The 12859-nt window shown below is 45.4% G+C and overlaps 1 protein-coding gene across 3 annotated transcripts in view; it reads left to right on the forward strand.

Annotated features, from left to right (window-relative positions):
- LANCL2 (LanC like glutathione S-transferase 2) overlaps positions 1-12190 on the forward strand; it is a 66204-nt gene extending 54014 nt beyond the window's left edge. For all 3 annotated transcript variants that reach the window (XM_003318449.7, XM_063814214.1, XM_016957490.4), the window contains 3 exons: positions 3720-3896; positions 6842-6914; positions 9673-12190. In XM_003318449.7, the coding sequence (XP_003318497.1) occupies positions 3720-3896; positions 6842-6914; positions 9673-9767 (345 nt within the window). In that variant the 3' untranslated portion in view covers positions 9768-12190. The remainder of the gene's footprint in view (positions 1-3719; positions 3897-6841; positions 6915-9672) is intronic.
- Positions 12191-12859: the final 669 nt, after the last annotated feature.

Consider the following 12859-nt stretch of genomic DNA (forward strand, 5'->3'; position numbering starts at 1 on the left):
TCAAACTCCTGACCTCAGGTAATCTGCCAGCCTCGGCCTCCCTAAGTGCTGGGATTACAGGTGTGAGCGCCACCGTGCCTGGGCCTCTGTTAACTCTTTAACTGTATCTATTTGCATATTTTTTTTACTAATGCTATAGGGGTTGCAATATATATGCTTAGCTTTTCATAATCTCCTTAGAGTTAACACTGAGCCACTTCGCATAAACTGTAAGAAACTCATAGGCAGGTGGTTCTGCTTACTCCAGAGCTTTGCACTCTATCTGCCATATTTATAAAATCTATGAATGTTGTAAACCACTAATACAATGTTAGAATTTTTGCTTTATTTTTAATTTAAAAAATTGTTTTTGAAGAGACAGGGTCCTCACTATGTTGCCCAGGCTAGTCTCGAACTCCTGGGCTCAAGTGATCCTTCTGCTTCAGCCTCCTAAAGTGCTGGGATTACAGGTGTGAACTACCATAGGGGCTGGCCAGAAATTTTGCTTTAAATAGCCCTGCATATTTTATTTGAATTGATACAAGCAAAAAAGATAGTTTTGATATTTATTTATGTATTTCCCATTTTTAGTGGTCTTTGTTTCTTCCTGAAGATCCTGATTTCTATCTGGTATTATTTCTTTCATCCTGTAGAATTTTACTTAGCATAGGTTTGGTGACAACAAATTGATTTTCATTTGTCTTAAATTTGTTTTTATTTCACCTTTATTCTTAAATACAGTTTTGCTGGGTGTGGAATTCTGGGTTGACTTTTTTTTCTTTTCGGTGCTTTAAAGGCAGTGTTCCGTCGTCGTCCACCTCTGTTCTTTCAAGGTCATTCTTTGCACTATTCTCTTGTATGGAACATGTGCTTTTTCTCTAGAGGCTTTCACAGTTTCCTCTTAATTTTGGGTTTTCAATAGTTTAACTGTTACATGCCTAGATGTATTTGTATTTATCGTGCTTAAGATCCTTTGAACTTGAATTTGTAAATGTGTATCTTTTAGTACACTGGGGTGACTGGCCACTCTTTTCCTACAGGTTCCTGAGGCTTTTGTTTTCCAGATTTCTCGTTCTTCTCTGTAATTCGGATCAGATGATTGCTATTTCCCTGGTTTTGTATTCATTCATGATTTCTTCTGTTATGTCCAGCCTGCTCTTAAACCCACCCAGTGAGTTTTGTAATTTTACCTATTGATGTTTTCTAGGTCCAGAATATCCCTTTGTTTCTGTCTTATTCTCCCTTTCTCTTCTGAGGGTTCACTGATGATGAGTATAGTTCCCTTTTCATCTTTGAAGATATTTCTAATAACTGCCTAAAACCCTTGTCCCTATTTCTGACGTTTGGGTCATCTTGGGATCCATCTGTTTTGTAGCATGGGCGCACAGGCCCAGGTCGGGTGCGGCAGCTGGCCGGGAGTCACAGTCTGCCGTGGTGGAACAGGGACTCTAGCCCTGCCTCTGACTCCAGAGCCCTCGGGTTTTCCTTTGCATTGTGCTGTCTTTCCACACTTTCTGTCCTGTACTGCCCAGGGAAACTTGCCATTTGGGGGAGGTAATGTGGATAAGTACGTGGATTTTGTAGCCCATGTATGATTGCTGTAATACAATGTGGAGAAGATGTATCTGTGATTAAGTCCAGGAGCTTTTTTTTATAGTTCTGAATTCTTGGATGTCTCGCTGTTAGAAGTAGCTGTTTGCTTAGAGCATGAGTGTATGTGGTGGCAGGAGCGGGCATGGTAGGCTGCTGGTGCTGAGAAGCAGCAGTGCAGGCTGCATTGTGGGCATGGCTCTAGCAGCCTCAGCCTCGCAGGCGCAGGGACGGCATAAAGGAACCCTGTTCGGTTTCCCTGTGGACCATCACTCACCCAGGCTCCCACCAGCAGGGGCAGCTCCGGCTCACTTTAGGGCTGGCCTCACTGTGTGATTTCAGAACACAGCCTCTCAAACAATATCTTCTCACCCATTAGCTTTGACCAAATATTTCCTTAGGATGGGAAAACATGTTTTCCTTTACAGTTCATTTTCAGAGGCTTAAGATGCAAGTGACAGGATGAAGTGTGTGTGCCGGCACAATACCGTAGAAAGAGTAATGGTTAATCATAGCCAGGAAATAGCTAGCACTTCCCATGTGCCAGGCACTGTTCCAGGAGCTCCATGGATGTGATCACATTTTAATCTTCATAGCAAGCCACTGAGGTGAAGGAATGTCATCCCTTTATAGTTGAGAAAACTAAGACATAGACTTTCAGTGACTTATCCAAGGTCACACAGTTAAAAGGTGACAGTAGGGACTCAGCTCAGGCTGTCTGACCCCAGAGCCCACATCTTAGCAGCCTTTGTGACTGATAGAGGGTGTCCTGCGTCTGATTCCCTAACAGCCTAACTTTGGGAACATTTAATCTCCCTGGTGATTTGCTGTGCCTCTGTTTCCCGCTGTGCCCTCTGTAGACACTGGTCGCAGTTCTCATGCCCTGCCCCCCAACCTCCGCCTTTTTCCTGAGGCCTCAGAGCCCTTCTCGGCTGAGTGTCCAGCTCATCAGTCACAAGTAGAGGGACCTGACCTGCCACCCAAGTAGTGATGACCTTTGTGCCTCTGATTCATTGTCCAAAACCCATTTGCACTGGAATGTGATGAGTTTAGCAGGTAGGGATAACTAAGAACAGACTCTGAGAAAAGGATCAGGAAAACAGTACATGGCATGTGAGGAGAAAGAAGAAAATGTACAAGGGAATCTCAGGAAGTGAAAACCCACAGCTGCTTCTTGCCGTCTCTTGCCTTCACTGAGCCTGCCTGTCTCTGCAGCTGACCATATAAACAACTCAGGGAGGTGGTGCTTGCTCCTGGACCCCAGAAAGCTTTGTGCCAGCTTCCTTGGGATGGGTGAAGATGGATCTTCCTAGCCTGGTGGTGCAGGGTCCTCGGGTCCTGTTGATGTGTACTGATCAGTATATTGGATACTCTTGCCCTGCTAACAGGGCCTCACTCTCTCGATTGCCTTCTACAAGAGCAGAAGTTTTAGAGCTATGGGATGTATGTGCCAAGAAACAAGGAAAACATCTTACCAAAAAGATATGGCAGCTTTAATTTTAATTTTAAAAACTAAATTTTAGCATTACTTTAGTAAAACCGTGAAACAGAAGGAGGACAAGGGGAATAGGCTAATGCAGGGGTCCCCAGCCCCCAGGCTGTGAATTGGTACTGGTCCGTGGCCTGTTAGGGACTGGGCTGCACAGCAGGAGGTGAGCAGCAGCGAGCAAGCGAAGCTTCAACTGTATTTACAGTCGCTCCCCATCACTTGCATTACTGTCTGAGCTCTGCCACCTGTCAGATCAGCGGCCACGTTAGATTCTCGCAGGAGAGCGAACCGTATCGTGAACTGCTTATGCGAGGGATCTAGGTTGCGCGCTCCTTATGAGAATCTAACTAATGCCTGATGATCTGAGGTGGAACAGTTTCATCCCGAAACCATCCCCCACTCACCTTCCTGGCCATTGAAAAATGGTTCCACAAAACCAGTCGCTGGTGCCAAAAAGGTTGGAGACCGCTGGGCTAATGGATTGAGATTGCGAGATTCTGTGTACCATGTTGCTGGTGTTTGTTTGTTTGTCTGTCTTTCACCCCCAGTGCCATTTCAGTTTTCCTAATATCATGCCATATTCTAACCAGAAAGGGAAAGTATTTTGCCAACTCGTCGTGAAACCGTCTTTTTAACACTGCTTTGTTTTTAATTTGCCCAGGTCTTTAAGGAGGAGAAGTACTTGAAAGAGGCCATGGAGTGTAGCGATGTGATTTGGCAGCGAGGTTTGCTGCGGAAGGGCTACGGGATATGCCATGGGACTGCTGGCAACGGCTATTCCTTCCTGTCCCTTTACCGTCTCACGCAGGATAAGAAGTACCTCTACCGAGCTTGCAAGGTGAGGGTGGCTCTGTTGGAACTGCTTCTGAACAACCCCGAGTGTGCACAGAATCCAGAGTCCAGAAGTACAACTCCTGTTCCTTCTTTTAACCTGTTTCTCCCAGTTCTGTAGCTTCCTCTTTTTCTTCTGGCACAGCCTTATCCGTGGTTTCTCTGGGCCACAGTGTCCCTGTCTATAGAATGGAGAGGACAAATGTCAATGGCTTCTGAAGAATATGTGTCCTGGAGTCACTACGTGATGAGAATTACCACCTGTGCCATTTATTGGCTTTATGAGTTTGGATATGTCTCTTCTTCAAGCCTCAGTTTCCTCATTTGTACAGACAGAAAAAAAATACTACCCACCTCCTAAGGATGTTCCAAGCAGAACTGAGCTAATGTGCAGATTGTTTGTAATCGTCCTGCCAAAACCCTCCACGGCTTCCCATTGACTGCAGATGGAGCCTATGCTCCTCCGCTGGGTTGACAGAGCCCTGTGCACCTTGGCCCCTCTCTGTGTCTCTGCCCGATCTCCTCGCCTTACCCTGCCCTCTAGCCCGCCATAATACAGCCATGTTGCCCTCTCTAAGAACGGAGTGTGTCACTCTTGTTTCCGCTGGACCTGTCGTTAACTGTTCCCTTCAGGAGCACTCTTCCTTCAGCTCCTTGCCATGCTGATCTGAATTGTGACATTCTTGGAGGGATCTTTGAGACCCCCCAAGTGGATGATCACTCAGTTGCTCATTGTATGTTTTGGCTTGTTTCTTGAGTGTGTAGGCTGGTAGAACATAAGCTTCTTGATCTTGTCTGTCTGGGTCACTATTCTACACTAGTACTTGGAGCAGTGCATAGCACCGAGTAGAAACTCAGTAAACATGCACTGGACATGTGAAGATGAATGGCATAGAGCAAGACTCAGTAAATGTTTGCTAGTAGTTTTATTATGTACACATTTCACAAAATGTAGTTGTGTGCACACAGAAAAAAGATTGGAAGAAAATACACTGAAGTGTTTACAGTGACCCCTGTTAGATGGAGGCATTGCGGCTGATATGTTCTTTATACTTTTTGAACATCTATTACTTTCTGAAGACTTCTCAACCCCAGTGGAATGGGCCCTACCTTGTTGGTGCGCTGGAAAATGCACACACATCTGTGGCTCCCCCACTGATGGAAGCATGCAGGAGGCTGTGGAAACAAAGAGGGCAGGGCCCAACTTGGCATGGCAGGTCAGCAAGGGATGTCTCAGCCAAGACCTGAGGGACAGCTCGAAATTAAGCAAAGGGGGATGAGGAAAGATGTGAAAAGGAGAAGAAACTGCTGTTCCAAAGGCCCGGAGGTGTGAGCACCCAGGGCCTGTGTGAACTACACTGTGGCTGGAGCACGGGGGATGGGGCAAAACAGGAGCCAGCGAGCGGGGAGCAGCCAGATTCCGCAGGCCTGGGCCAGCCTTGGTGATGTGATGATGGTAGATGATTATGCAAATATGGGCAATGCGAGAAGACCGCAGGAGGGGTGAGACGCAGCCAGTTTTTTAAAGATGAGGGGTTTTTCAGGTGGGCCAGGCAGGGGTGGCCTGCAGAGGTGGAATGCAGTTCTGATAAGGAGAATAGCTTGGGCAGAGCTGCAGAGCACGAACCAGCTCTGTGTGTTCCTGACTCCGTAAGCACTTCAGCCTTTGGGATGCAAAGGGAAGGAAATGTGTGGCCAAAGGTAAAAGTCCGACAGGTGGGTAGAGGCCAAAGAAAGTTAGTTCTTCCCTGTAGCCAGGAGTTCTCAACCTTGTACCACTGGGAAGCTTTCAAATCATGCCTGGACCTCACTCTAGACCAGTTAAATGAGGAAGCCTCAGCACTAATATTTTTCAAGCTCCCCCAGTAATTTTAATAATCAGCTAGCACTGGATACTGATTTGGAAGATGGGGGCTCATGGAAGGGTTTGGAATCCATATTCAGACTCCTCTTTTGGAAAGATTGCTGTAGTCCCAGTAGGAAGAATGAGGCGGGCTTGGGTTTCCCCAAATAGTGGTTTAGTAATTAATGCAAGAAATGTTGAGTCATAAACCAAAGCATAGGTTGGGATAAAAAAATGAGACATTTAGAAACACCTATGATGTAAAGCCCACAGAATTTAACGCATGTTTTTAAATGTGGAGAAGATGGAAATATCTGAAGGTCTTTCTGTTGTCTGACTCGGAAAACTGGGTAGATGGGCCATCAGACAAGCTAAGAGCGAGCAGATTGGGAGGGGAAAGGCAGAGTGAGTTTCTTTTTACGTGTGCTGAACTTGATACTCCTCATGTTTATTACTTATGATTCTTAGTGTACAAATGACCCTTCAAATTATGTTAGCTTAGGCACAAAAGGGAAGTTTATTAAAACGATATGGAAACACCCATTGAAGAGGTCTAAGAAGAAAGGGTCAAGGAGCTCAGAGGAGAGCACAGGGAGGGCTGAGGGCCAGGGGCTGGGAAGGTGGAGAGGCTGCCAAGCAGCAGCAGCAGCTGTGGAGGGGCTGCGGTGAGAGGCGGCGCCCCAGGCAGGGCTGAAGCTGTTTCCCAGCTGGGGCCGGGGGAGCCAGCAGCTGCTGCCGAGAGCCATTTTAGAGCCAGGGTTTTTTGTTCAGGATAGAGCAGGCGTTTCGAGTTGCTTCTGGAATCGTCAGCTGAAGCGGCAGGAGGAAGGTGCCAGGGAGAACAGAGTGTTGTTGAGCCGTTCGGTTTTCACCTCGGACTTCCCAGCAGCTGTAAGGCAGACCCCACTCTACAGCTGAGGCAGCCGCAAGCAGAGCCTTGCTGGGCCTCACCCCTGGAAGAGGGGGTGCAGTAGCCCATGGAGCCCACGCTGAATGCCCTACAGCTGGGGGTCCACTTCCCTGATGCCTGTGAAGACATTGCATTCTCATTTATTGCCTTTTCACCAGGTAGAAACTCCAGTCTTAAAAAGAAATCCCTTTCTTTTCAGTTTGCAGAGTGGTGTCTAGATTACGGAGCACACGGGTGCCGCATTCCTGACAGACCCTATTCGCTCTTTGAAGGTAAGAATGAGAAAAATGCTATAGATTAAATGTTTGGGTGAAATTGGTTCTCCTGCCCTTGTGGACTGGCACTGTTCATATTTGACCTGGCTCAAGTAATACTTCCAAACTGTAAAATAAGTCAGCAAAGTAGCTTATGGCTGAAAATTATGTTGAATCTCTTCACCGTACCTATTGTTTTTTGCTCCTGTGAATGTCTTCCAAGTGTTCTTAGGTTTTTTGTGAGGTGTCTATGCAGACAGAACGTAGAAGGCTTGCTGTTAGCAATGGAAGAAATAGTTTACTCCTCTGCATTTCATCTGTAATGTTGCATATTTAATATTGGTGTATTCATGGGAAGCTTGAATAATTACTTAAATATATTTAATATCATATAAAGAAGTATGAATAATTAATATTAGCAATTAGAAATATTAGTAAGTAGAAAAAATAGCAAGAGTGAATATTGAAGAAAGTTCTGAAAAGAGGAGCACTGATAGGCAGGCAGTGAAAGCAACAAGGATTCCAGAGTCCACCACGGGCGCAGGGAAGGGAAGACAGGAGCACAAACAGAAGCCCCACAAACAGGCCCGGATATTCGTTAGATTTGTATGTGGGTATGGGCGTGCTTTCTGTTTGCTAACATTTTGGTAAAGGTTTTTGCATCTCTATTCATGAAGGATATTGGCCTACAGTTTTCCTGTCTTGTGCTGTCTTTCTCTGGTTTTGGTATCAGGGTCATACTGACCTAATACACCATGTTGAGAAGTATCTTCTTCTCTTCTGTTTTCTGGGACAGACTGTGTTAATTGGTGGAAGAATTGGTATTAGTGTAACTTAAATGTTTGGTAGAATTCTCCAGTACAAACTTCTAGGTCTGGAGATTTATTTTTCTAGACTTTTAAAATAAATACAGTTTTTAAAATAGTTGTAGGGCTGTTCAAGTTATCTATTTCATATTGGGTGAGCTGTCATAGTTTGTAATTTTTGGGAAATTGGTTAATTGCGTACATGTGGTGAAATGCAAATATGTAAGCTATTGGTATTCCTTATCATCCTCTGTCTGCATCGTCTGTAGTGGTATGTCCTGTTTTAGTTTTCATACTGGTAATATTTTTAAATCATATTTTAGAAATACGAGCAGAAAACAGAGCATGTGTCACATCTTTTGCAGAAGATGATCTTTTTTAATATTCAGAGAACTCATAAGGAAAAAGTACTTACTAGAATAAAAGTTGTAGTCCTCTATGTCATAAAAATGCAATGCATTTGCATCAGATATAACAGAGTTAATGCCTGAACTCTAAATGGAGTTTATCAACTTGATAATAGCACCTTCAGAGCCCCAGTGGGTCAACAGCTTTGGATGTACAGCTCCCTAGGTCACCTCCTTCCCCTGTGCCTCGCCAGTGCCTGGCAGACAGAACTGTGGGGGACTCTCACCAAATTCCCGTCAGGGGACGGAGGGATTATTAAGCCGTGTGCCTAGCAATGCAGGCCATTGTGGCAAACTGGCCGGCTGGAGGAGCCACTGGGAGGGCTCACTGGCACCTGGCACCCCTTCTGAAGGAGCTCACTCCTGCTGGAGTGCACCGCCCAGTGGATCCGCTGCCCACACACCTGAGCAGGAAAGCCAGGCTCATCCCCGCAGGGCCTGCTGTAGGGCCTCCTAGGCTTGTTATGGGTCCCTGTTTACTTCTCATGGGCACTCCTAGGTCAGTGGTTTTCTAATTTTTTAAACAAGTTTCTGGAACCTTTCTTTAAAAACTTACAGAGAAGGCTGGGAACACCCCAGATGACCTTCAGTAGGAAAAATGGGTAAACAATCTGCAGTGTACTGTTCAGCAGTAAGAAGGGGCCAACTATGAACAGGCACAGAACGTGAATGAATTGCAGGAACCCTGACGAAGGAGCCAGATACAAGGGCTGTACACTGTGGCCATGCTCATAAGAGTGCCAGAGCAGGCAGAACTAATCCATGGTGGACCAAGACCAGGCTGCTGGTTACCTCTGGGGGGACCACAGGGATGGGAGGGACTGGAGAGGGGCACTTGGAACTTCCTGGGGTGATGGAAATATTCCAGGTCTTAATCGGGTTTTGTTTACACATGTATATGCATTTTACAAACCTCAGAGAAGTACATTTTGGATTTATGTGTTTTATTGTACGTGAATTTTACATCAAAAGAAAAACTGTAAACAAAAACCCTATAAGGGAGGATTGTTCTGATTTGAGTGGGGACAGGAGACCTGGAGGCCTTGGTGGGCTACTAGCACCTTCTCCACCCCACACCCTTCCTAAGCTGCTGTGAGTCTAGTTGAAAACCCACTGCTCAATTACTGCAGTGATTTGGGGTGGGGATTTTGACCAAATTGAGGTTTGTTAAAAATAACATTCTTCAAATATCAAGAAGATATAAAATGCAACTTTGAGCATATACAGGCTCTGAGGGGAAGCTCCGTGTGTAGGAATATCGTAATTAGCAGCATCCATAACTTCCATAGCGATTCTGTGATGCCACCTTAAAGTTTCAAGATATAAGATTAAAGCCCAGTAACCAGTTTTTTAAATATAAGATAGTGAGGAAAACTGGTGTTATTATATTACCTGCCAGGTGCTAAATATAAGGATATCTTTGGTTTTTAATGAAGTCATCTTTAGAGTCCTCAGCACCTTTCCCACATGCTTGCAGCCCCTGGTAAGGGAAATGATTAAAAGTCACTGTTTTAGACACTACCCTTATGCCATTCCTAAGAGGCTCCTCATTTTACATTGCAGGCATGGCTGGCGCTATTCACTTTCTCTCTGATGTCCTGGGACCAGAGACATCACGGTTTCCAGCATTTGAACTTGACTCTTCGAAGAGGGATTAAAAGGTGCAAAAAGACAACTAAAATACCCATTTGGACCAAAAGCCGCCAGATTGCTTAGTGCCTGACACAGAAACAACTGGGAATCCTGAAAGAGAAGCAGACACCGTCACAGGCCCCTCTGGTTAGACTAGCATGAGTGACCGAAGCCATCCATCAACATTTTCTAACAGCACCCTCATCAATATAAAATATGACTTCTTCACATACAGATTCTCTGTAGTGTTTGCATGTTTCTTGGTGTTTGTTGTCTCCAGGTGTAAGCTGTTTTAAATGGAAGGCCCTTCTATTCCTGAGGGCTCAGAGCTGACCATGCATGAATGTATGGCAGTGTCCACTTTTCTGTATAAAATGTATAAAGTGGGGTTTCTTCCATATTGACAAATGAGGGAACAGGTGGTGTCTATCTTGTATATCAGAAAGATTATCTAGGGTCTATCCTAGTGATAATACATTGTCAGCCTTTTCTGTGGCACCTTCCAGATGAGAATGAGGGAGCGACCACTCCAAGGACGGACAGGACCAGCAGTTTTGCAGGGGCGTGCTGGGGTAGTTTGGGAGTGCACAGCTGAACGCTTCCTGTTTGGATTTTACACTCACCTTCGTGTTTTAAAGAAGCCTCAGGGTGCATTGCAGCTCTGTCAGGGCCCCATTCCCAGCAGAGGCTTCAGGTGCTTTGTGTAGAGTCCAGGGCAGCCGGAGCTTTGTTGGGGAGACTTCTGGACCCAAAGGGAGCTTTCCCAAGAAGCCTTTGATGGCCACACTGTAGGCAGCAGTGACTAAGCACTGGCAGTTCCAGAACATTTACCCAGGTATATGTTACTAAAACAGGCTCCACCTCAGTTTATCAACATTATAAGTTACTGTTCTAAGAAGAGCAAATACAGTTCCAGATGGGTTATTGCAGATTAACAGAAAGACACTCAACTGGACTCATGTCCCTGCAATTAAACTTACTTCAACCTTTTGGAAAGTTATCAAAATCTAAATTTGGAATGAATGCATTTCCTATTTTTTTGTCTACTTTTGGGTGATAAAAAGTACTAGCCCTTATTTGTAGATATGAGAAACATAATGTTCTAACCAACAACATTATGGTATTTGTGTGACTTTTATTTGAAAAAATGTGAGCAGTAATTTGGGTGAGCCTACCTTCATTAATTCTATCACATAGATTTCAGTTTTTAGAAGGGTTTCTGTCATCATGGAACAGGTGGTCTGGGACTAGGTACTTCTCGTCTTGTGAGCTAAGGCTTGTGTCATGAAAGACAAGAGGCCTCTCTTAACAGCCCAGTCCTTGTCTGCAGGGGGAGGCCTGAGCATTTCCCAGCCCGTGTCCACACCTCTCAGAAAAGAGAAAAAAGAATGTCAGTTTAGGAGAAAAGCTTCCTTTTTACTTGTGTGGTTATGTGTGGGGCTGGCACCCGAAATGTGTGACATTCAGCTTCTAAACGATGCCTGGAGAGTCTGTTTGCTGCAGACACCCTTGCTCCTGAGTCATGATTATTTTCTTTCATGTTTGTTAGATTGATGACTTCTGTGAATAGAAATCATCCTGATCCTATTTTACCTGGCTTCCAGGGCCTGTTGATGGGCTTTGCAGGCAGTCCAGCAGCCCACACCTGCAGGCAGGATGCTGTCATCAATGAGCTGAGGGTAGCTGCTTTGCTGAAGACCTCACACGATGTCCAATCTCATCCAAATAACATTGTTCCCATCCTCCCCACCCACCACATCAAAACATAACACATCACAGCACTCAGTAGAGGTCCTGCCTCCCCGTTTCTCAAGGGAAGCCAGTAGGCAACACAGCCAGCACGGTGCTCTCCAGGGCAGCCCCTCTCAGACGAGGAGGCAGCGGGTGCAGCCAGGTGTCTGCAGAGCAGCCACAAAGGTGGCCTAGGATGCGGATGTCTCCCCAGGTGAGTCCATCCACACACGTTTGAAAAACACTATTAGTCTTTCTAACACACTGAGGGAAAGATTAAAATCTGTGGAATAAAGGAGGAGATTTTATTTACAGATTTTTTAAAAAGCCACCTGGGTTGACACCTTCCTACTTACCCACTAGATGTCATCAGAGGTGCTGTTCCGTGGTTCTGCATTAACCCCTGCCTCATGTCTGTAACATGTGACAGTAATTCCAGCTCGGTCCCTCCAGGCAAAGGAGAAACGGGACTTACTTCACAGGACAGAGGATTGACAGAAGTCAGTTTAAGATAAGTGTTTGAATCAGACTTCAGTACATCTCATTCATTTCTTAGATTTGTGTTCACAATTGTGTTCTCTAAAATGTGTCTAAATTTTAAAAATATGTACATGCATAATGTCATTTTAAAATCTGAAGGAAAGAATTTGATGTCCACAAAAAGTGTTTGAGGTTCTTTGGTTTTGTTAGTAAAAGCCAGTTCTGTGGTGATGACCTATGGAATCGTCATTCGTTTTCATTTCTCCGTGTTTGAGAGTGACATTGGTTAGGAGCAATGGCGACTGTTCCGAAGGTTGGATTCTTCACTTAAAAATGCGGCAGTTGCGGCTGGGCATGGTGGTTCATGCCTGTAATCCCAGCACTTTGGGAGGCCGAGTTGGGCGGATGATGAGACCATACTGGCCAACATGGTGCAACCCCATCTCTACTAAAAATATAAAAATTAGCTGGGCGTGGTGGCGGACACTGTAGTCCCAGCTACTCGGGAGGCTGAGGCAGGAGAATCGCATGAACTGGGGAGGTGGAGGTTGGAGGTTGCACTGAGCTGAGATCACAACACTGCACTCCAGCCTGGTGACAGAAGGAGACTCCATCTCAAAAAAAAAAAAAAAAAGTGGCAGTTGCTCGCCTTATGATGTTCTAGTTGCAGGTTTCTTTTTCTTTCTTTCTTTTTTTTTTTTTTTTTGAGACTGAGTTTCACTCTTGTTTCCCAGGCTGGAGTGCAATGGCGCAATCTTGGCTCACTGCAACCTCCACCTCCCGGGTTCAAGCGATTCTCCTGCCTCAGCCTCCCGAGTACCTGGGATTATAGACGCGAGCCACCATGCTTGGCTAATTTTGTATTTTTAGTAGAGACGGGGTTTCACCGTATCAGCCAGGTTGGCCT

This window comes from Pan troglodytes, chromosome 6 (genome assembly GCF_028858775.2).
Source record: "Pan troglodytes isolate AG18354 chromosome 6, NHGRI_mPanTro3-v2.0_pri, whole genome shotgun sequence".
NCBI lineage: Eukaryota > Metazoa > Chordata > Mammalia > Primates > Hominidae > Pan > Pan troglodytes.